The 23,478-nt window shown below is 53.0% G+C and overlaps 1 protein-coding gene across 2 annotated transcripts; it reads left to right on the top strand.

Annotated features, from left to right (window-relative positions):
• Positions 1-834: 834 nt before the first annotated feature.
• ABCD1 (ATP binding cassette subfamily D member 1) lies at positions 835-23,059 on the top strand. Of its 2 annotated transcripts, none has more exons than XM_055003350.1 (10): positions 835-1,867; positions 7,289-7,469; positions 10,712-10,854; positions 12,000-12,168; positions 14,285-14,379; positions 15,329-15,474; positions 16,047-16,192; positions 16,399-16,483; positions 16,664-16,789; positions 18,733-23,059. In XM_055003350.1, the coding sequence occupies exons 1-10, from the start codon at positions 935-937 to the stop codon at positions 18,935-18,937; spliced, it is 2,229 nt and encodes a 742-aa protein (XP_054859325.1). In that variant the 5' UTR covers positions 835-934; the 3' UTR covers positions 18,938-23,059. The 2 variants fall into 2 exon arrangements, with proteins under 2 accessions (XP_054859325.1, XP_054859326.1); XM_055003351.1 differs by having other exon boundaries at positions 14,285-14,383; positions 15,333-15,474.
• The last annotated feature ends 419 nt before the right edge of the window (positions 23,060-23,478 follow it).

Here is a 23,478-nt window from a genome sequence, read left to right as displayed (position 1 = left end):
AGATCCCTTTGGCGGTCGCCCTTTAGTATCTGCCCCTGGTTGCCAACTCCAGGGCAGGGAAATTGCTGGAGATTTGGAAGCCTGGGCGTCCATTCCTCCACACTCTCTATAGATTACCTGTAAACAAAGAAGGAACAGAAACTCCACTCGGATTTATTAAGCCCCCCGTAAAATGTTCTCCCTCCTTTGCTTTTGGGACTCTTTAATGTGCCGCAAGACTCTTTTAATTAACAGCGCGATCCTAAACAGAGTTGCTCCAGTCAAGACCCTTGACTGGGCTTAGACTGGGGTAACTCTGTTTAGGATTGCGCTGATAAACCGGATTCTGCTGAGCTGCTGCTCGCTGGAAGCCAAAGCGCCACTTTATTCTTTTTCCTGCGCTCGTCGCGATGAACGCTGCAGTCCCTAACAACAACAATAAAGTTTATTTTCTAGATTTTTTTTTTTAACTGGGGTTGGAAAAAACTACGGGGGGGCAATCTCGTCTAAGCCTGAATTTTCGCGCCGGGAAAGCGAAACGCTTCTCCGCGCGCAACGAAGGAGGAGCGCGAAGGCAAGCGGAGGGCTCAGCGCGCGTGCGCAACCTTTGGCAACGCGGTCCCCGCCGCCCCTCCCTCCTTCCCCGCGCCTCTTCGGCGCCTGCCCCTCAGCGCCCCCCAGCGGCCGAGCGCCCGCCTCGCTCCCTCGGCGGCCTCCTCTCTATGGTGCCCCGAGGCGCGCTCTATGGTCCGAGGGTGGCCACCGCTCAGCCCCTCCCCTGCTGTCACCGGGAGGGCCGGGCCTGCGGGGATGAGGCCGGGCTCTGGCTGAGCAGCCAGTCCGGCCAAGGCTGGAGGCAGGAGGGCACTGCCTGCCAGCAGGAGCAGGAGGCCCAGCCAGGACAAGGGCTCAGACCCACTCTGCTCTCAGCAGCAGCAGCAGCAGCAGCTCCACTATGCCAGTTGCCCCAGCCAAAGTGGCAGCCCGGCTGGCTCAGGGAGTCACTGCAAAGAGAGCAGTGGTGGCGCTCTTGGTGGCGGCATACGGGGCCAAGAAGCTGTACCCACTTCTGCGGCGACAGTGGGCGGCCTCCAACCTCAGGGTGAATGCTGGAAACGCCGATGCCAGCGAGCCGCTGGCCAAGTGGGGGTCGACGGACGATGCGACGGCGGGGTCACCCCCTGGGGTAAACAGGGTGTTCTTCCTTCGCCTGCTACGTCTCCTGCGGCTGATCTTCCCCGGGCCACTGTGCCGGGAAACGGGGCTCCTGGCCTTGCATTCGGCTGCCCTGGCCAGCCGCACCTTCCTCTCGGTCTACGTGGCCCAGCTGGATGGGCGCTTGGCCCGCTGCATTGTCCGCAAGAACCCCCACGACTTCACGTGGCAGCTGCTCCAGTGGCTCCTCATTGCTCTCCCAGCCACTTTTGTCAACAGTGCCATCAGGTACCTGGAGGGACAGTTGAGTCTGGCTTTCCGTGGACGTTTAGTGGACCATTCCTATCGGTTGTACTTTGAGGGCCAGACCTACTATCGGGTCAGCAACATGGATGGGCGCCTGCGCAACCCTGACCAGTCACTCACAGAAGACCTGGTGGCTTTTGCTAACTCCGTGGCTCACCTCTACTCCAACCTGACCAAACCGGTGCTTGACCTGATCGTGACCTCCTATACCCTGGTCAGCTCGGCCAGATCCAAGGGGGCTGGCACAGCCTGGCCTTCCCTCATTGCTGGCATGGTAGTCTGCATCACTGCCAAAGTGCTACGCGCCTGTTCACCCAAATTTGGCCAACTGGTGGCCGAGGAGGCACGTCGGAAAGGGGAGCTGCGCTACATGCATTCCAGGGTAGTGGCCAACTCCGAAGAGATTGCCTTCTATGGGGGGCACAAGGTAACAAAGGGGGTGGGCAGGGTGCCAGAGCACTCTAGGAGAAAAAACAGGCTTTCTCTGGTAGGAGGAGAGCTGTTGAGATTCTCCTGTTCCTGGGCAGAGTGTTCTAGTGGGGTAGCTCAGGTGAGGCAGAAGGGGGTGTTTTTCTCCCAGGTTCTTTCTCTGTCTCCCCTGTAGGACTCAGTTGTGAAATGGAGGCTGCCAGCTCTCTTAAGCCCTGCCTCAGGTGGGAGCGAAGTTGGCTTCAAAGAGGCTCGGGCTGTTGAAACCAGCCTCCCTCCTTGTTTACTTCCCTTTCTGTGTCGTCTCCTTCCTTGAATTCACCCTCGAGCAAGGCTGGGGCCCTGACCTGGTTTATCAAGCCAGGGATCTCTCCTTGTTCTTGAACTGTCTCTGGCAGCAGCTCCCTGAATTTCTGTCACTCATGCATGGCTCCTGCCTGAACCACAGCTCAGGGACCGTCCATGTTTGCCGTGGCCCTTAGAATCCCTGTGTTCTTTGGGGGTGGAGTGTGTGAGAGTGCACTGAATGGCCGTGGGGTGCTAGTGCTGATGATCCCCAGCTCTGGAAAGGCAGATGCCGGTGAGAGAGGCAAGCGGGAACCAAGATGCTGGTCTTCTTTGTTTCAGTGGCAACGGGGGGGGGGGGGGGGGAGGCTGCTACAGTGATTTGATGCTAATATTGATTGGCTTTTGGGGGGGGTCTGATAGCACACTTCGGTCCCCCTCCTAATTCCTCTTTTGTTCCAATCCAGCTGTGTCAGGAAAATGCCAAGGCTGGAAACTCTCCCACCTCTGGTATCTAGCCATTAAGGGTAATTTTAGGTCAGGCAAACATGAATGCGGCCTGCTTTTGTTCTCGGCCTCGTCTTGAAACCCCGGCACCCAGCATACACACACACACACACACACACAATCACCCTGTACAAAAACATCTGTAGAACAAATGCCTTTATAGCAAGGAGGATCTCATGACTTGTTCTAAGTGATGACGTAATCTGCAGTGTGGTGGGAAGACGGATTGTCTGCCCCGGTTGTGATATTTCAGGTCCATCTGACTCTCTAGCATTTCCTTCGAGGACTCAGATGCCTCCGAGGCTCCCTCAGTCCATCCTCCTGTGAGTCACAAACCTTAAGCAGACCCTTGACCAATCTTGGGCAGCAGAGCAGGGTGAGGGTGGAAGGCATGACAGAGAACAGGAGTAACATCCGGTCCACACTTCCGATTGCCACCCGTCCTTGTAGTAGCAAGGCCATCACAGACAGAGTGACCCACACCTACGTAACCTGTGTGGCCGTGATGCAGGCCTCGTTGGTCACTACCCAAACAGCTGGGCTCATCTGGAAAGGCAAAACATTAGACCAATCCTGCCAAAACAAGATGGGTTATTAGTTCAGGACTGCCCCATGCCGCCTTCTCCTGGTTTGGCAGGACTTAAGGGTCCTGGTCCCAGTGCAGTCTAATTGGGATAACTGTTATCAGAACAATATCAATAACAGCTCCCTCATCTCAAATGCGTAACAGTAAGAATTGGGCAAAAATAACTTAAATGTCTTGTCTCTCATGGGAGACTCAAAGCAAAAGTGGGAGGTACTTTTTTATGGATTTCATTTACTGGCCCAAACTGACTGACTGTCACCCTGTTGAGACTAGCCCCTTTTCTCCTCTATTGCTGTTCTGCATCTTACTCATTTATTCTGGGGAGCTCAGGTGAGCTTGGCTGTTTCCACACAGATATTTTTCTTTGCTGTGGCTTCTTTACACCATACTGTTTTCGGACGCATCCACCTGACATCGCCCTCTATTTGTGCTGCTTCTGTGGCTGCCCCACTTTTGCTATGATCTTGCCCGAATGTGGCTTGATATGATCTTTTTGGATGGATTGTGGTCAAAGCACTGATAGGTGCCGTGTTGACACGGGAAAGGGTCATTTTTGCTAGTCTTACAACATCGGTGTCATTTTCATTCACTGAAGCTGCCATCCCCCCCCCCCCACCCACCCACCCACCCACCCACCCACACTATAGGGCTTTGGGAGTTCTTTTAACCGGTGGCTATAGTGTAATAACATTATAAAATAGCAAAGAATCCAGTAGCACCTTTAAGACTAACCAACTTTATTGTAGTATAAACTTTCGAGAGCCACAGCTCTCTTCGTTAGATGCAACCGTCAGGCTCTCGAAAGCTTATGCTACAATAAAGTTGTATCTGACAAAGATAGCTGAGGCTCTCAAAAGCTTATGCTACAATAAAGTATGTTAGTCTTAAAGGTGCTACTGAACTACAATGCCAAGACCACGGCAATACAGCCCGGAAAACCCCCAACAACCAACGTGCTACTGAACTCTTTGCTACTGCAGACTTACACGGCTAACTCCTCTGAATCTATAACATTATAACAATCTGTTGCAACAATCAACTAAATCCCAACTTTCATTTAAAAGACATGAGTCTCTAGCCCTTTATTTACAAGTTATAAGGAAAAACATGCATGTTGCACAATTCCCATTATACCTTCATAATGAAAAGGGCTAGGGATTTATTTACCAGAGGTATGTGGGGAATTGTCTGTGTGTGGAAGCAGCTGTTGATGTCATTTGTCTCCCACAATCTATTCTAATTGTTCTACTTTATTCCAGAAGTAATTTGTTGTGCAACATCCTAGTAAACATTTACTTTATATTGTCGAAGGCTTTCACGGCTGGAGAACGATGGTTGTTGTGGATTTTCCAGGCTGTATAGCCGTGGTCTTGGCATTGCAGATCCTGTAGATTGTAGTTCCTGTAGAGCGGACATGCCTGTATTCTGCAACTCTCTGTTGAAAGCCCTATTTACCTAGTATTGGCAATCCATGGAGGTGGGGCTGTGGTTGAGTGGTAAAGCACTTGCTGTGCTTGCGGAAAGTTCTGGGTTCAAACCTCAGCATCTCCAATTATCTACAGGATAATTATCTACAGCACCGCCTCTCTTCTATTCCACCACTGCAGTTTCTCTTGTCTGAAGACGCCTTTGCAGGTGCCACCCTCCGCATGGGCAAAATCAGCACCTGTCTGTACACGTGCTTTCTCTGTGGTAGCCCCTACCTTGTAGAATGGCCTACTTGAAGAGGTCAGGAAAGCTCCCTGTCTACTGGCTTTCCACAAACTATGCAAGCCTGAATTATTCAGGAGGGCTTCTTACTCAGATAGGAGGACCGTACTGTAAGGAACTGGTCTCAGAGGGATGCATCAGTAAAGGAATAGGAACTATAGACTTCACTACTATGTACTGTCTGTTGCTGTTAGTATGATCTTATTGGATAGTGTCTGAGTTGTTTAATATGTCAGTCTTAGAATTGCTTATGCTCTGTTTCAGCATTTCCTCAGCTCTGTATTGGATTTTTACAAATTTTACAGCTTTGCAAATTTGCATTGATATACCCTGTTATATTGTTTATTGAAATATCTTAAAAAATGACTGTACTGACTCACGCTGGGTAATCCGTCTTGAGTCTCAGTGAGAAAAGTGGACTATAAATAATGTACATAAATAAATCAGGTCGGAGGCGATGAGAAAGACCTTGAGACCCCAGAAAGCTGTTCCCAGCTAGAGCAGAAAATACTGCTCTTGATAGACCAAGGGCAGATTCCAACTCAGCAAAAGGCAGTTTCGGGTGTTCACAGTTTAGTTTAGTGCCAGAAATGTCAACTAAACGTCAGTAAGGACCTTATGTTCAAAGGTGGCTTTTCGCACTGTGACCTTCAGGCCAATAGATCCTTGTGCTTAGCTCTATGTACAAATGAAGAAGTGGGAGACATTTCCTGTTGGGCACCCTCTTGAAGAGGGGCGGGATGAAAGCCCAGGCTCGGCTGCTATTGTCCCTGTTAGAGGAAGGGGTCAAGAGTCTTTTAGTTGAGAGGGTGAATTCCAGAGGTTCCTCCCTTTCCATTTTGTTGTCTGCTGGGAATTCCCCCGTCCCCTTCTTCCTGCTTGAATGTTATTTCCTCTTTCACCGTGAGAGGAACCAGCTAGAGATGAACTGTCCATACATTCATCAGCTCACCTGATAACTGTATGTGAACCGACTCTGCCGTAGAGAGCTGCCACCTTTTATATATGATGCCTGGCCTGCTCCCGTGTGCATGATCAGGCAGAAGTAGGCTGGGAAAGCTTCTCACGGCATGAACACTGCTGCCTGCTAATGCCTCCTGCTCTGCCTGACACAGGAGCAGGGGCCGGTTCCAGTGCTGGCAAACCAAAACAGCCTGGGCTGGAGCTGATCTTCCTGGGAAGTCAGAGCTCTGGGGTGGCTCATTTGCTCAAGGCTGCCCCCACCCCCACCCCAGGCGGCAGTCCTCATGAATCAGCATCCGAGCCACACGAGGGACTGATAAATGCTGCCTCAGGCTGATGTGGAGGAAGCCGGAGCAAAAGAAGAAGGCTCCCGCATCCTTGTGCTAGTCAGCATTTTTGTCGTGCGCAGCCTGGCGGAGACACCTCTGAGTTCTGCAGTTGCCTTCTCCGCAGGCAAGGCTTTCCTCTGGGTCTCTGTGGCTGCCAGTGCTGTTGGCAGTGGGATGTAAATATGGCTGGATCTCCTGCGTTTTCCCTGCGATGACCATCCACCCCTCACCTCGCTGGAGTGGAGGCATTTTCGAGGATTTTTAAAAACATGGGTAGATGACATACAATTTACTGTTGTGTCAGTATCTCTCTATGTCAATTACTGAATTGATATGTCAGTTATTCTCCCAAGAGCACCCCCCCCCCATGGAGTGCTGGGGCAGGAAAATGGCACTGCAGGGATTAAGGAAGGGTCTGGGTGGGGGGGGGGCTGGGAAGAGAGTGCTTAGGGCCCCGCCTATGCCATCTCCTAGGCTTTTGTTCTTACCCTGCCACCCACATGCCCTCACTTGCCTGTGTGTCCTCCTTTTTTCCCACTCACAGCCTGTCTCGCCCTCTGCTGTCCACACTGCCTGCACACCCTTTGCCCAATGGTGGTGGACACAGCTAGGAGTGCCATTGCCATGGCCTCTGGGAATACCAACACTTTGTGCACCACCCACATGCCCTTCTCTAGCAGTGCTAGGCAGCAGATGCAGCTGGGAGCAGAGGTGACAAAGAGCTCACAGGCAGGCAGTAGAAGGGTGTGAGTGCAGGCATCAGAGGAGATGTGTGAGTAAGTGAGGCAGCAGAAGCCGTGGACCATGGCAGCTGCCCCATCTCACCATGTGCTAATGCTGGCCCTGGAAAGGAAAAGAGTGCCACTGTGGGCATCTGGGCTTCCCCACCTGCATGCTGCCACCCCCAGCTTTCTCAAAACATTGCAGCAAAGCGGGGAAGACTGGAGAAAAGCCAGAAACCCTGGAAGGACACGGAAGCCCCGTGCGCTGCCACACTGGGCCAACTAACGTGCGTGTCTCCCTCTGGCGCCCCTTCCAGGTGGAGCTGTCCCTTCTCCGGTACTGTTACCATGAGCTGGCCTCCCAGATCAACGTGCTGCTCCTCGAGAGGCTCTGGTACGTCATGCTGGAGCAGTTCCTCATGAAGTACGTGTGGAGCGCTGCTGGCCTCGTCATGGTGGCCGTGCCCATCATCACTGCCACGGGCTACGCTGAGACAGGTGAGTACAGGCCCTGTCCTCACAAGGCCGGGACTATCAGACAGTCTACCTGGGCACAACCCGGACGGTTTTGCTGCCAAATGGGCATTGCTAGGTGGTAGTTAGGGAAAGAAGGTGGAAATGACACAGTTTTGTTGTTGTCAGGATGGAGTAATGAAGCACATTTTCAAGACGGCAGGTGCAAGGTTTGCTTAAAGGCTTAGTCAGGACAGCAAGCCTGTGGGAATAAAGCCCGTTGCACAGTAACTGAATGCCATCCATGGGGAGGAAATGGAAGAACTGACAAAGCATTGCATAGTATCTCTTGAGCCTGAGCACTGCAAGTGTCCTTGAGCAATGCCTTGACCTTTGATGAAGACCCAAGGGAGAATCCAGATCTATGCCAAACAGCTGCAAAGCAACAGAAGGAGGGAGCCATTGGGAACTGGGGAAGGAGGGATCTTAGCCTTCCACGTGCTGCTTTCTTGCAAGATACAGCCCAGATGTGTCTCGAAAAGTAAGCTGGGCTTGCAGTTGACAAGCGGCAGGATAGAGCATGCCCCTAACCCATCTCCTGATTGCCTGCCTCTAGCTGCTTGGCAGCTCTTTGGGGCTCTTGCGAGAGATCTCACCCTGCCCATAAAGCTCCGCTGTCATTCTGAACTCCCTCCTCTGCAGGTCCTCTGTGTTTGGATGCACCCAGAATGGTAGGCCTGCTCCAGGCTTGGGAATAAAGGCAGAATCCTATGCATGCCCACCTAGGAGGAAGCACCCTTGAGCACTGCAGAACTTGCTCTGCAGTAGACACACATGGGGTTGTGCAGTAATTATGCCACTGAGTACAGGCAACGTTTTTGGATTTGAAGAGGAGCAGAGAGAGGGCACACAAACCAGTCCCCAGAGTTTAGGTAGCAGGTATTCACCTTTTGATTTTCGTTTCTTGGAGCTCTGTGCTGTGCTCCCCCAAATGGTGGAGGTAGGAGAAATGGCACTAGCTTGTAAGCTGCAAGGGGCATACATATCAGATTCTGTGAGCTGGTAAAACACGAAAGGTGGCAATTTCCGGCTTGTCTGTTGCTTGCTTGCTGCCTCCCCTGTGCTTCCCTCCATAGCGGGAGAAGGAGCTGCATGCACATGAAGTGGGGGGAGTGTGCACTCTTGGGGTGTGCATGCACGTACTTCCCTTCCTTGGTTTAATTTAATTTAATTTAAATTAAATATATATTAATTTATTTAATATATAATTTATTTATATTTATATCATAAATATAATATATTTATATTAATTTATATTTAGTATTTTATATTAGTATTTATATTAGTATTTATAAATTAGTATTTATAATTATAATTTATATTAGTATTTATATTAATTTATTGTATTTATATTCCGCCCTCCCTGCTTCCGCAGGCTCAGGGCGGATAACAGAATACAAATATACACATCATTAAAACATATTAAAAACACAATCATATCATCTACAGAGTCATCTATTACATAAAAATAATTTAAAAAAAAATTTAAAAAGCAGCACATAGCAAAAGTTTAGTATATCACACAGCGATATTACCAGAGCAAATCCATACCGTAATAATAAGTGTGGCAGCAGCATCTGCGTTCACATGGGGGAATAGTTTAACCCCCCCTCCACGGGGGGGGGGGGCACCGCCCAGCATCAGCCACATGCCTGGTGGAATAGCTCCGTCTTACAGGCCCGGCGAAATGCAAGCAAATCTTGCTGGGCCCTAGTCTCGCAAGACAGAGCTTTCCACCAGGCTGGGGCCAGGACCGAAAAGGCCCTGGCCCTGGTCGATGCCAGGCGGGCCTCCCTAGGGCTGAGGACATTTAGAAGATGCTTTCCGCCAGACCGAAGAGTCCTCCGGGGCTCATACGGTGAGAGACGGTCCCGCAGATACGTCGGTCCCAGCCCGCATAGGGCTTTGTAGGTTAACACCGAAACCTTGAACCTGGTGTGTGGACATTGGCCACCTTCTTCCCAAAGTGTGTGTGCATGTTCATGCGCACCGTTGCCTGACTGAGGAAGCACAGAGGAGGAGGAGGAGGTGACAGCAAGGGATGGCTGCTCACTGCTGGGTGCCAACAGCACTCCTTGATGCGCATCCAAGCAGGGGTGGCTGCTCCCTGAGCTGACGGCTCCTCCGCCTGAGCAAGGGGTGCTGCTGTGGCAGTGGCGGCCCGGCGCTTGCTCATTGGCCTGCTTTGCAGCTGCTTCTGCGGGGAGGCCCAAGAATGGCGTCTTGCCCTGTGTGGAGTCCTGAGGCCTCCGTGGGCTGTTGGCCCCTGGCTCAGATTCCCCTCAGAATGCTTCCCTGGGATGGATCCGAAAGAGCTTTCCGGTCAGCTTTCCTCCCTGAGCTTCGGTGATGCAGGCCCCTGATGATGCAGTGCAGTGCAGGTCCATGCCTGGCTTTGCATTCTGGGTTTCTGAGCACCCCGCCCCACCCCCACCCCGGCTCTTGGGGCGATTGTTTGGAAGCCTGTTGGTTTCATTCCACTGCGTCTGCAGCTCAATGCAGCCCAATGCAGCTGCCAGGGCCTTCCCATCAGGCCCCACCTGGAGCCCTTTATGCCAGGGGCACCTTGGCTGCTTCCTTTCACGTGGGGCAACTTAACAGACGCTCAGGCAAAGGGCTCTTTAAGCATCTCCCTCTCCTTCACAGCGCAGTCAGCTTCAGGATTAGACTGTTGCGAAGGGAAAGGGTGACAGAAGCACAGAGCCTGTTCATACAGAGGTCTTATAAAAAGCCTTTGCCCAGGTCTTGAACTGAGGGGCCGAAGTCCCATGATAAGGGGAAGGCTCCTCCCAAGTCACTTTTGCTGAAGGTGCTGGGGAAGCAGACGGTGAAGAGTCCTTTGCCTGGGTCTCAATTCCTGACGCTGCTCAACCTTTACCCCTTGATCAGTTTAACACCTCAGGTTTTTTTTAAAAAATTATTTGCTGGCTAGGGAACAGAAAACGTCCAAGTAAAATCTGGGGCCTTATTTTAAGCTATTTGGTGGCAGAGCACTGCCCTGGTGTGCCACCCCAGCATGCTGGTACTAAATTAGGAGCTGCGGGGCAGCTGGACATCCCACTTGTCGGGTGTTGGAGAGTCGGTCATATAATGGGGCTCCCAGGCAGATTTCAGCTCCAGCGCTGAGGTGGAGCTAGGAAACGGGGTGCTGGGTGGTGCTTCCTGCCGGGGCTCCTGTGACCTCCATCTCGGTCTCCTCTCTTGCCCTCATAATTGTTCTGTACCAGATACGGAGGCAGTGAAGCAGGCCGCGCAGGAAATGGAAGAGCAGGAGCTGGTGAGCCTGAGGACAGAAGCCTTCACCACTGCCCGGAGCCTGCTGACCGCAGCAGCGGATGCCACCGAGAGGGTCATCTCCTCCTACAAAGAGGTGTGGAAGCAGCAGAGATGATTGGCTTGAGTCAGGAGGAAACTGTGGAAGGGAGGTTGCCCAAACATCTCTTTTACCCCAAGGCATCGTGCTAAATGGGACGTTCCTGTCAAGTGTGGCCCACGCCCAGGCAGGTCAATGTTTCCATCCTGGAGGCTTCCTGCTGCTAGCTACCCTGACCGTCGCCTGGGCCTCTGAGATTCAGCCCTCTCTTGCAATCCTGCCTACTCTTGGCACGTAACCTCCAACCTGGTCCCATTGTCTACCAGTTCAAGAGACTGGTTTTGATCCATAGCAGCCTAAACAGCTTGGACCCAGTGTGGGTGCATACCCCCGGGAGTCAGCCCTGTTAAATTTGAAGGGTCTTCTGAATCAGCCACATGGAGGGTCAGGGTCAGGTTGCAGGCTGTGTCCCTTTGCAACCCCCCAGGGCATATCTGTATTACTGATTTTATACCCCTCTTGAAAAGGGCGTTGTCATCATTTCCTGAAAGAATTCTGGGGATTGTAATTTTATGTGGAGGTGGGGGGCGGGGGTTACGCTAAGAATTCCTGGTTAGAGATACTTAGCCTCTTCAGAGAACTACATTACAGCTCAACAGGTTTGACATTTATTAGTTAGATATTCCCTGACTGATAAGGCATTTCTGTGCTTTACGCAGAGAGATTAGCACAGGACTCTCTAGGGAATGCTGTCCTCTTGGAAGGCTGCTCAGTTTAAGCTTCAGCACTATGCTGAACTCAGTAGGGCTTACTTCTGAGTAAACATGCATAGGCGTGGGTTGTCAGAAGCATTAGAAGACAATTCTGCTTGAGCTCGCTCAGAGAGTTCAGAGTAAAAGCATTTCCCGGGTGGTTTTAGCTTTTCCTGTGGGTTTCAGCTGAATTTTAACAGGATATTTTTCAGAGGTCTGTACTCTCTGAGCATATTTTTGGCAGCTCTTTTGCAGATTCTGTCCTGTGTGTTTCCAGGCGAGTCTACAATTGCATATTTTTAAAAGAAACATATTAGATTCAGCGTTGAGTCCCAACCCCTATGCAAAATACTACTAGCATGAAATCTAGGCTGAGCCAAAGGTTGGATTAGACAACTCCTGGATTTCCCTCCCAGCACTCAAACGTTGGACGGCTGTTCCATCATTCAGGTCACGGAGCTGGCGGGATACACAGCCCGCGTCTATGAGATGTTCCAGGTGTTTAAGGACGTGAAGCGCGGCAACTTCCGACGGCCTGGAGAGCTCGAGGAAGGGCTGCCTCGAGCTGGGGCAGTGATGAAGCATGGCGTGCGTGTAGAGGGGCCGCTCCAGATAAAAGGTTAGGCCCTGCATCTGCTTTTGAGAGGAGCTCCAGGATCTATCTGTTTGCCAGGGGCAGGGGCTGTTGTATTGCCCACTGCTGCACATGTATCAGATGTGGGTCCCCACAAGAATCTCATGGAAGCGCCAGCCCTCCACTTCATCTGTCAGGATTCAGTTCCATTAAACCAAGTGTAACTCTTTTCAGTAGCTGTGTGGCAGGATCTAGAGGCGCCTCTGCCTCCATGGCTCTCAGGAGACGCATCTTCCTGCTTTCCCCCTCTTCTCACGCTTCAGTTGGTCGCCCCCACAGCTTTCTAACTGGCTGACAATCTTGATTGGTCAGATCCAGCCAAGACATCCAGCTGCTGATTTGGGCCCAGTTCTCACAGTCTGGCTGCTCTTCTGCAGACCCTTGCAGGCTCACCCCTTCACCACACACCCCAGGCTCCTGTACAGGGAGGAGTTAAAGCCAGAACCTCATTTCTTTATTGTGTACAAAGGATGTTGAGAGGCACTCGTAGGAGCCCCTCCCTTCAGTCTGCAGTAGAGCAGCCCAGAAACAGGCTGGCCGCCCCTCTGGGCAATACAGGCCTCTCTGCCAGGGAGCCCAGCCCGTCTTACCTCCTGTCTTCAGCTCGGCCTCACCTTCCTCTCCCCATGTACCACACTCAGTTCCAGAGGAGACAGTCTGGCCGTTGCATCCATTTGTCCTGTGCTAAATGCCATGTCTCAGTCTTGGCACACATGCAGCAAAGCTGTCATTACTACCAAAGGAAAGACTGCCCATGAGCGTATGCAGAGTACGTTTTCTCACCAATCCTACTGCGCAAGTCCTTATGAGGGGTCTGGCAGAGTTGGCTTCCTCCAATCCATCTGCTTGATACTGAAACAAACAGCAGAGGTGCAGGCCCCAGCCTCCCAAGTGGCCAGCCTACTTCCCCCACTTCCTGGCAGATATTTTTGGCATTGGTTCCTCCTTGCATATTTGATAATGCTAGTTATGGGTGGCCCCAACCTGGATAGCTCAGGCAAGCCCGATCTCATCGGATCTCAGAAGCTAAGCAGGGTCGGCCTTGGTTAGTAATTGGATGGGAGAGCTCCAACGAAGAAGGCCAGGGTGACAGAGGCAGGCAGTGGCAGGGCAAACCACCTCTGTTGGTCTCTTGCCTCGAAAACCCCACCAGGGGTCGCCGTGAGTCAGCTACGACTTACAGTACTCTCCTCCTCCACCAGTTATAGGTGGCTGCGTGGCAAAACTCAGTCCAGACGTTGCGCCAAATCCTGGTTAGCTGTAACTGAGCTTTAGAGCCCAAGCCAGCATTTGAGCTGGTAGGCGAGCAAACCGTGGCTTAGGGATGGGTGTGCCATCAAGTTGCAACCGATTTATGGCAACCCCAGCAAGGGCCTTTCAAGGCAGGTGAGAAGCAGAGGGGGTTGGTCATGGAAACCCTGCCTTGCTCCTCCTTTGCTCCATCCTCCCAGCTGTCAGCTTCATGAGTCCACTCTTCTCTGAATGCTGCAGCAGCATCCGGAGGCAAAGTCGTGGCCCTAACTTTGGCTTGTCAGTCAAGAAACACAGTGCCAAATCACAGATGGCACGCACCATCATTTGCAAACCCACTTGAGACCTTGGCTAGCCCTACACCCCATCCGGAACTCCTTGAAGGAAGCGGAAGATTTGAAAATGCACCACACCAGTTTGGTGTAGTGGTTGAGAGTGGCAGGACTGTAATCTGGAGAGCCAGGTTTAATTCCCCGTTCCTCTGCTTGAAGCCAGCTGGGTGACCTGAGGTCGGTCACAGCTCTTTCAGAGCTCTTTCAGCCCCACCCACCTCACAGGGTGATTGTTGTGGGGATAATAACAACACACTTTGTAAACCGCTCTGAGTGGGCATTAAGTTGTCTTGAAGGGCGGCATATAAATCAAATGTTGTTGTTGTTGTACATCAGGCCAGACCGTGGTTGAGCTTCTTCCTCCATGGCTTGACATGCCCTCTGGACGGAGCCTTAGAAAGAGGGAAGACTTGAGCAAAGGGGGTGTCCTAGTTAGGCAGGCAGGGAATGGAGCGCCGTTTCTGTTGTGGATTTAATGCCCAGCCTTTGTCATTACACACTTCCCTTCCTGCTTGCAGGGCGCGTGGTTGATGTTGAGCAAGGAATCGTCTGTGAAAATATCCCTATCATCACCCCCACGGGGGACGTGGTGGTCAGCAGCCTTAATATCCGGGTGAGTGGTCATGGCGCTGCAAGAGGGAGAGGGGTGGGCAGCAGCGACTCCCGGGCTGGACAAGCTGCTGTGAAAGGCAGGGCCTCCAGCTGTCGGGGAGTCCTGCCCTCTGACCGGGAGGCGCCTCCCTAGAGCTGCAGAGGACAGGGAGCAGGCCGTGGCCGCTCACGGTGAGCAGGCACCGCGAGGCTCTGTGTCCCTTGGGAGAGGCCCTGGGGTTGTTGCCCCCTCACCAGTGGCTCCATCAGCAGGGATCCCCGCGCTGCGATCCAGCGTTGCCTGCTCAAGCTGCTGTTAGAGGCAGAAGGACTAGGATGGGGAGGTGTCCGTTGGCAACCCTATTTAAAGTGAGAAAAGCGCACCCTGCCCTTGCTTTCTTTGCCATTCCGTTGGTTCCTAGCCCGGACCGCTAAGGCGGAACCCTGCCGGGCCCTTTCTTGCCAGATTCAGCAGGGAGTGGGCAGGGAGGCAGGGGATTGGTCTTGCCAGTGCTCTGCAGGCCGGGATTCGGAGGGCAGGAGGCACCCAGCAGCGAAGCCGGCAAAGGGGGTGGGATCCGGGGGCCCTGCCCCTGCTGACTCTGCTGGTCTCAAGGTTAGGTGGGGGAGGCCTGATAAGGCTTTGGTCGCTGCCTGCCAGCTGTTACCTTTTATGTAAGAGGGTTAAAAAAACCTGGGAATCCAGCCGAAGCATAGGAATCCGCGGGGAGAGATAACACATCTCTGACGTGGCTGGGAGGTCGCTGCCAGAGTCCCAAAGGAGCAGTGCAGTCTCTTGGCAGGTTGCCTGGTGGGCTGGCAGGTTATGAATATCAGCGCCTGCCAAATGTCCTCAGGCTTTGCGGAGGGCGGGGGGGCCTGAAGTGTGATAAAGAGGAGAAGTTGCAACAGCCGGGGTGAAAGGATGAGGCAGGCCAGTTCTTCATTCTGCCCCCTGCCGCTGCCTGCAGGTAGAAGAGGGCATGCACTTGCTGATCACTGGCCCCAACGGCTGTGGGAAGAGCTCGCTGTTCCGGATCCTGGGGGGGCTCTGGCCAACCTATGAAGGCGTCCTCTACAAGCCGCCCCCCCACCGCATGTTCTACATCCCCCAGAGGTACAGTGTGGGCCAGGAATGTAAAACTGCAGAGAACAGGAGAGCTGTTCTGGGAGCTGTTGCCAGGCCTGCATGGGCAGAGGGGGGTGGGGTTGGTGCTCTTCTGATGCCCCACACGGGCCTCGGTTCTCTGAAGCATGGGAGAGCACAAGAGAGAGAGCTGGGGTAACCGAGTGGCTACTAAGCGGTTCGAATCATCCCTCTGCCCTGAAGCATTTGGGGTGACGTTGCGCCAGCCACAGCCTACCTCACAGTGCTGTTTTGAGAATAAAATGGTAGAGGGGAGAGAACGACGTTGGAGAGGAAAGCAGGGTATAAACACCTAATAAATAAATCTACAATCTGGATATAATGATAGTTGTCTGACGTATGATAGGACTGTTTGCGTTGCTGAGAAACTGTTCACCAAAATACTCTGCTCATTTCATAAATGCCTGACATGTTTGATTTGTGCACTATCATCCCCCAACCGGTACCAAAATGAGGTGGAATAAAATGAGAGAGAGAGAGACCTAGAGACTTTATAAAAGCCAGGCGATATTCTTCCCAGCCTGTCCGGTGTCGCCCTGTAGGCCGTACATGTCTGTGGGGACCCTGCGCGACCAGGTCATCTACCCCGACACAGTAGAAGACATGGCCCAGAAAGGGCGGACGACGGCGGACCTGGAGCGGATCCTGAACATTGTCAACCTCAATTATATCGTCCAGCGGGAAGGAGGTGGGTGCAGGATGGGGGAGGTTTGGCATCGAGAAGGGGAAAGAGTGCTTTGGGGCATGCTTTTAAAAAAAGAAATCCAAGCAGAAAGGAGTTGGGGTGGGGAGAGAAGTGAGCATCTTGCATTCCTGGTGATGGGGAGGCGAGGAGCAGGCGGAGGGTATCGCCTGAGCGACTCACACGGCTTCTTCTCTTTCTGGTGGTGGCAGGCTGGGATGCTGTCAGTGACTGGAAGGATGTGCTGTCCGGTGGCGAGAAGCAGCGCATGGGGATGGCCCGGATGTTCTACCACAGGCGAGTTCCTCCGAATGCAAAGGAGGGGGGCGCCACCCTCACCCCCATCTCCCTCCCTCCTGGGCTTGGCCTCTGCCCCCTTAGACCTGAAGGGCTGAGTGTGAGGAGGAAGGCCTTTCTGGGCGTGGGAGATGGTTGTGTTGTAAGCTGACCAGGCTACCCACTTGCTGTCCTCCCTAGGCCGAAGTACGCTCTCCTGGATGAATGCACCAGTGCCGTCAGCATCGACGTGGAAGGCAAGATCTTCCAGGCAGCAAAGGATGCTGGGATAGCATTGCTCTCAATCACCCACCGGCCTTCCCTATGGTATGTCCTGCACTGTCCCCTTCAAGTTGTTGGGGTGATCGTGTTGCTGTGTAGCCTGCTCTTCTATGGAGTGCATGATAGCTTTTTAAAATTTATTTATTTATTTATACTCCGCCCTCCCCGCAAATGGGATCAGGGTGGCTAACAAACCTATACAATTAAAATCATACACATATCTTAAAAACAATACAAATAACTGGTGCCAGGATCAACTCAGGCTATAATAAATATCTAAAAAGCCATGTACACAACTGCAGCACAGCCCGGGGCGGCCGCCAGCAGAGCACGGGGCGTGGCAGAGAAGGAGGGGACAGGTTGTTGGCTCTCAACCAAAGGCCCGGCAGAACCTCTCCGTTTTGCAAGCCCTGCAGCACTGGAGGCTCTCAGAGGGCTCCCTGGACTTGCCCAGGAAAGTTGTAACCATGGAGAGGTCGAACCAGTCTGGTGCTCTGGAACCAGCGCTCCTTTGTTTCTTCCCTTGTGTTCACCTTCCTTTACAAAAGAGCATTTATTGACTTGCTTACTTCAGTGAGCCAGTGTGGTACAGTGGCCTAGAGCGTCAGGCTAGGATTTGGGAACTCAGGTTCAAATCCTCACTCTGCCACGCAAACTCACTGGGTGACCTTGGGCCAGTCATGCTCTCTCGGCCTACCGTACCTCACAGGGTTGTTGTGAGGATAAAACTGAGGACAGCAGAATGATGTCACCTGCTCTGGGTCCCCATCGGGGAGAAAGGTGAGGTATAAATGAAGCTAATAAATAATAGTAAATGATAAATAAATGTATACCCCGCCTTTCTCCATTTTATCCACACAACAATCCTGTAAAGTAGGTTAGGCTGAGACTGTGTGACCGGCAATGCTGTAAACAGGCTGCGAGGGGACGAGGAAGACCAGAAGCATTGCTGGGGTGTGTCTGTGTGGGCGTCTGGTTGCACCTCCACCCCTAAGGGGAGGGTCCCCTGGGCCTGCCTATGCCAGTCAGAAGCTGCTGTGGTCCTTCCTCACTGGCAACCATCCCTACCCCTGCAGGGGACAGCGAACTGGAAGAGGAGGGTGCCCGGCATGGGAGAGGTGGGCCGGAACCCCTTCCCAAGGCTTCTGACTCCACCACTGCCACTTCCTTGTCCTCGGCTTCTGTGCCAGGCCCAGCCCACCCACCTCCACTTAACCCCGGGAAGGATCTTATTCCTGCTTAACTGCCTGAAGCCCCAGTCCATTGGACGCCCCTCCAAGCTCCTTTCCCAGACTGCTGCCTCATCACAGCGGTCTCCCACCCCATTTGGGGAGGGCGGTCCTTTGCCCTCCAGAGACAGATGCTGCAGTTCTCTTCCTTTGCCAGTGGATGCCGCTGACTTGTAGATTGCCTGTCTGGTCCCTCCTTTCTGGATCCCAAAGGGGATGGTGCTTGGAGGAAGGGGGGAATGTCTCTTGAAATAATCGAGCCGCGCACAGGATTAGAGTGTGTTGTCTTCCGCCACAAGCTTTACCGCAGGAACATGAGGCTGGAACCTCCCTTTCCAGGCATGCAAAGGGATGGGGGGGTCGATTCACTGTTGAGTCTGGCAGGCCTCGGGTCTTCCCGTCTTCCGGACCTCCTTCCCCATCACAAACAGTGACTTCCTTTCCTTCCATGCTCTCTCGGTCTGTCCCTGGCTGCTGTCCCAAGCAGGGAGTCACGTCCCCAACAGGAAGCTGTGTGGGTGGGGTGGGGGAGGGGATTGTGCTTGCGATTGTCCCCAAAGACTAAGGCTCACTTTGTTCTCGGCTCCCCGGACCCTGCCCAGCGGAAGGATCCTTCTCCAGGGTGCCAGCCCTGCCCCCGCTCAGGGCACCTGCTGGACCCCAGTGGAGCTGAGGAGCCACACCATAGCCGGGGGGCGGGGGAGGGGAGACTGGGAGCCAAGAGCAAAGCACCTCAAGGGCCTCTTCTCTTGCCTTCAGGAAGTACCACACACACCTCCTACAGTTTGACGGGGAGGGCGGCTGGCATTTCGAGAAGCTGGACCCTGCAGCCCGCCTCTCTCTGCGGGAAGAGAAGCAGCGCCTGGAGCAGCAGCTGGCCGGCGTCCCCAAAATGCAGCAGCGCTTCAGTGAACTCTGTCAGATCCTGGGCGAAGGCACTGCCTCTGAGGTGGGACAGGTCTGAGGAGCGTCCCTCTCCCCTCTCCGGGACCCACTCGGTTCCGTGTGCTTGAGATGAGGGTTCCGTGTCTGGATCTGCACAGGAGGGCCAGCTGTTGTCTCGGCGAATGAAAGAAGAGTCGCCTTCCCCATGCCAGGCATTTCCTTGTTTCTGACTCCCTTTTCCTGTGCACCTAGTAAGCTGCCTCGCTGGCCTGCGTGTTTGGGGCTGGAAGGAAAGCAGCAGTTGGCCCGTTCTGTCAAATGAGAGTCCAAGCCGAGGGTGCGTCACAGTGCCTGAAGATCCTGAGACAGGAACCTGCCGGGGTTCTTGTGTGAATTGTCTTGCTTCACTGCCAGTCTCTGCCCCATATATATATCCACTGATGTTTTAGAGGGAGCACCCGCCCAGCAACTGCCCTCTCCTCTTGGGAGACCCCTGGGCTTCAGATGGACCAAACACAGGCCTTTCTTCACGAAACAACAGCACAAAAGTCTATATGAATCAAAGCCACAAATGCAGCGCTCCCTGTGGTTGCCCTTTGTTTATTTATTTTAGCCGCACCTTCACTGCCACGGTCATTGGTGTACTACACAATTCTGTAGTAGCCAGTGTGACAATTTTTTTAAAGAAAACCTTTCTCTAGGCAGCACTTTGTTGAAATGACAGCTGCGAGAGCAGGTTGAGAAATGCTCGTCGTTCTAGGCCATCAGTTTCAACTGTGTTGGAGAACCTGCCCCCTCCCCGGAGATCCTCAAAAGCTTTTCAGGAGTGAAAAGATGGAAATGAATGTCCAAAAGACGCCCTTCTTCCTCTGCTGAGCAGGGCCTCATTGGAAACCAGGCATATGATAAAGGCAGCTTAACTCGTCAAGTTCGTTTGGGCCCTGCAGGAGCTTATGAGCTTGCCCTAAAGTGCATCCTCCCTGGAATACAGGGAACCTGCAGGGTCGGTTTTAGGGCATGCTCTTAAATTTGCCGAGAGTGATTTCCTCAGCAGAGAAACTGTGAAAAAGGTTCTCGACAGAAGTTTCTGAAAACTGTTCGGACCTTTGCCCAGGAGCTCTTGAGAATATAAAATCCGGCTTGGGTCGCTTCTAATGCCTGACGGTTTTAATTTTTAGGGTGGTGTTTTCAGCCAAGATGGGCTTCCTTGCCAAAGCAGTGGAACTGGGGGTGGCCACAGAAGAATTCTTGTGAGGTTTTTGTTAACAGCTCTTTTTCACTTGAATGTGTCGACAATTTAACACACGCAGCCATTGTAGAACATGTTTACCGAGATGCGTTAAGTGCTGCTGGAAAAGCTTCTGGTTTAATTTTATTCACCAAATTCCAGGTGTGTGCATGTCCATATAGAAAGTGAGGCTTTGGCCCACAGAGGCACAGTAGTGTACCTTTGCCACCAAAGGAGGAGTGAAATATGCCTCTGTTAGACTGTGCATCTCTTTAGCTCTGGGAGAGATGCTTCCTCATTTACTGTTGCTAGGCCCGGGTTCTGCACATAGATGCTTCTGTTCTGAAAAAGAGCTCTCTTTTAAGTAGACTCACGGAGCTTTTCTCTTTAGAAAAGAAAGAGAGAGACTTGCTGCTAGTTTGTGTTTCTTATGTGAAAGAACAGACCCGCCAAGTATTCTTGGCGGGTGTTTGAAATGTGTATTAGCTGTAGCTGTCACAAGTGTTTTAGTCCCAAGATGCCAACTTCTGCAGTTTTCCCCTGCCACAGGCCTGCCCTGCTTCTGTGACCTGCTGCGTCCTCCTCTCCCCTTCTTCTCCCCTTCTCTACCCATTCCTGCAACCAGGGCAGATTGGGATGTTAAGGCTGCCCTGAAGTGAGTTGGTCCAAGGGCTAGCCACTGTTGGCTAGGACCCGGTGCTGGTAGAGCCTAGCAAGCCGCTGCCTGCTGCTGCCGCAGCCCCAGTTAAAATCCTCTGCAAAGCTGCCATGGGGGGCGGGGGAGTTTGGGCTCAGCTTGCCCCGCCCTCCCAAGCAGCGGGGAGTGAAAGGGCCTCTCCTCCTCTACCAAAGATGCCCACCCTGTGCCACCAGTCTCTGAAAAGGAGGAGGAGCTCAGATGCAACCACAAACAAAGTGCCCCCCCCCCACACACACTGAGGGCCCTCAGAGGCTCAACTGGCTGGCTGGGCCTTGAGGGGGTCCGTCATCTGCTCCTGCAGTCCACAAACCACTTAATCCGTCCCCGATGGGGGCCGCTCTGCATGGCTGCCTTTACCTTTACTGTGGCAGCCCTACAAACTGCACAGACCTCGCCTCGCAACTTCGAGCCCAGGGGCAACCTCCAGCTGGTTGCATGAGACTCCCCCCCCACACCCCTAGCTGACATCTAGCCCCGGTCTGGGCGAGCCGTCCCAAACTGGAATGAACATGTGGCTCTGAAACTCGAGTTGCTCAGGGCAGAATGAAGATGTCGGCGAAAGGTCTAGACTTTTAGGGAAGTAAATAATGCCATGCACATTTGGGGGTCTGCTGCACTGGCAGAAAGCCTTGCGGCCTGGCCCTGATCTCAGTGGATTCCTCTGGAGCTCCCCTCAGCTAAGACGTGACAAAAGCTTTGCGTAGCAAGAGAGTTTTTCTAGCACTTCAGTCAGCAAGTCAGGACGTGCCCTGGGCTTGAATCAAACCCACAAGTCACCAGGTAGGTCTGAGACTTGCTGAAGCCCAGGAGTGTAAAACTGCTGTCCTGTCGGCATGCTTTGGGGCCCTGCTTCTTAGTCGGGGGCTTTGGGCCACAATGGGGCTGCCCCCCCCAAGGCCTCTCCGCCTCCCTCTGCCCCCCTCGCTGCTCCCATCCCTTTCTCCACTGCTTGGGATCCCTCCCAGCGCTCTGATCCAGCTGCTGTGCCCACATGTAAGGATCGTGGCCGTCAGGGCTGGAGCCTAGGCAGGCGGTTCACTCAGGGGAATTGTGTTTTGTGCTGAGGAGCACAGAAGCAGGTCTTCCCCAATTTGAGCTGGGGGGAGGGGGGAGTCGTTCTGATCTCACCCGTAGACCAGCACCCTTGGCTCCCTCGCTCAGGCTGGATCCACATCCTTTCAAGAAAGTGAGGTTGAGAGGAAGTGCCAGTCGCCAGGGCAGGGGGGAGTGACTCTTTTTAATACTCCCCTGTGTTTTAAAAAAAATAAGACTCTCTCTGGGACACAGTTTAGCCACTGGCCGACTGTCCTCCTCTCTGGTGTGCTAGCTTTGGGTGCACCAACGCTGTCTTCCCTCGGCAGTCTGGAGTGGTACACCCACCTCATTCTGCTGTGTGCATAGCTTAGGCCTGCGCTGTGCTCAGTTCCTGGGGGCTGGGGAAGAAAAGGGGAAATTGTCCCCTGGCGGCTGCTCTCCCTGCCTGCCTGGAGAAGAATAGTTAGCAATCTCGGGCTCCCGTTCTCTCCCCGCCCCCCCCCCCATTCCCTCTTGGTAGAATAGTTCTGCCATTGCCCTGAGAAGCAGAGGCAACGTGTCCACCACCAGCTCAGACCCCCTTGCTTTCATTCCTGGTCAGACCCTCCTGCCAAACAAGTTCAGGCAAGCTAAGGTGCAAGCTTGTGAGTGAACAGACCAAACCCTACTCTTACTGGTGGAAAATTTTGAGCTTCTCATCATGGAACAGCCTCGAAACTATAAATAATGGCAGCAGAGAGGACTTCTGGATGCATTGAGATTTTGGGCTCAACTGATTTTTTTTCCCCACCCTTCCCTCCATTAACTTTAATGGTAAACGTTGCTAGTTTATATCAATCCAGCATCTGTCCTTGTGAGTTCTGTAAGAGATTTTTCAAAACCTACTTCTTAATCTTTTGGCCCATCTTTGAATCCTGCCATTCACTGCACACTGTACACCCTTGGAGAAAAACCCAGCAGGCACCAAATGCCGTTGGATTGTGCTTCATGTTGGGGGAAGGAGGGGAGAAGGGAGAGGGTGCCCCGCCACAAGGGTTGAGCCTGGGTCCAAATAAAGATTCCCACAGTGGAATTTGCCTGCTCCGGTGCCAGAATTTCACAAACTATGCAACAAAGAGTCTCTTTCTCTGCTGTTTTGTACATGCAAAATTTGCCACCCCACCCCTTTCCCCCTATTCTCAGAGTGCCTTATATGCTGGCAGAAGCCAGGTCTGTTCAGATGATCATAATAAAATATTATGGGTTACAAACAGCTGTCAGTGTGGTTCATGATAGGGGATACTTGGTAGTCATCAAAAGTGGGAGACAGAGCATCAAGCCTGGCTCCTGAGTTTGGGGGACATACATGGGAGATGGTGAGGGGCATAATGGGCTGCTTTGATAGTCCCCCCCCCCCACTTCTAGCAGAGTCCCCTTCTTCCTCTTGCCCCAGTCCCCCAGCAAAACACAAGCGATACCTCTCCAAACAAGGGGGGGAGGCATTCCAACAGCTCAACAGGAGTGGCAGAGGGGTGGTTCTCCTCTTGGCACTGGGCTCCTGGGAAGGTTGAAGCTGTGCAAGGGTCTCATGAGGCGCCTGCCTTTCCGGATGCTTTGCAGGCAGGACAAAAGTCGGTTCAGCTTGCTGGTACTCCTGTGTCCTCTCGGCCTTGGGGTT

Source organism: Eublepharis macularius, chromosome 19 (assembly GCF_028583425.1).
Source record: "Eublepharis macularius isolate TG4126 chromosome 19, MPM_Emac_v1.0, whole genome shotgun sequence".
In the NCBI taxonomy this organism is placed as follows: domain Eukaryota; kingdom Metazoa; phylum Chordata; class Lepidosauria; order Squamata; family Eublepharidae; genus Eublepharis; species Eublepharis macularius.
This window is presented reverse-complemented; position numbering and strand designations above follow the sequence as displayed.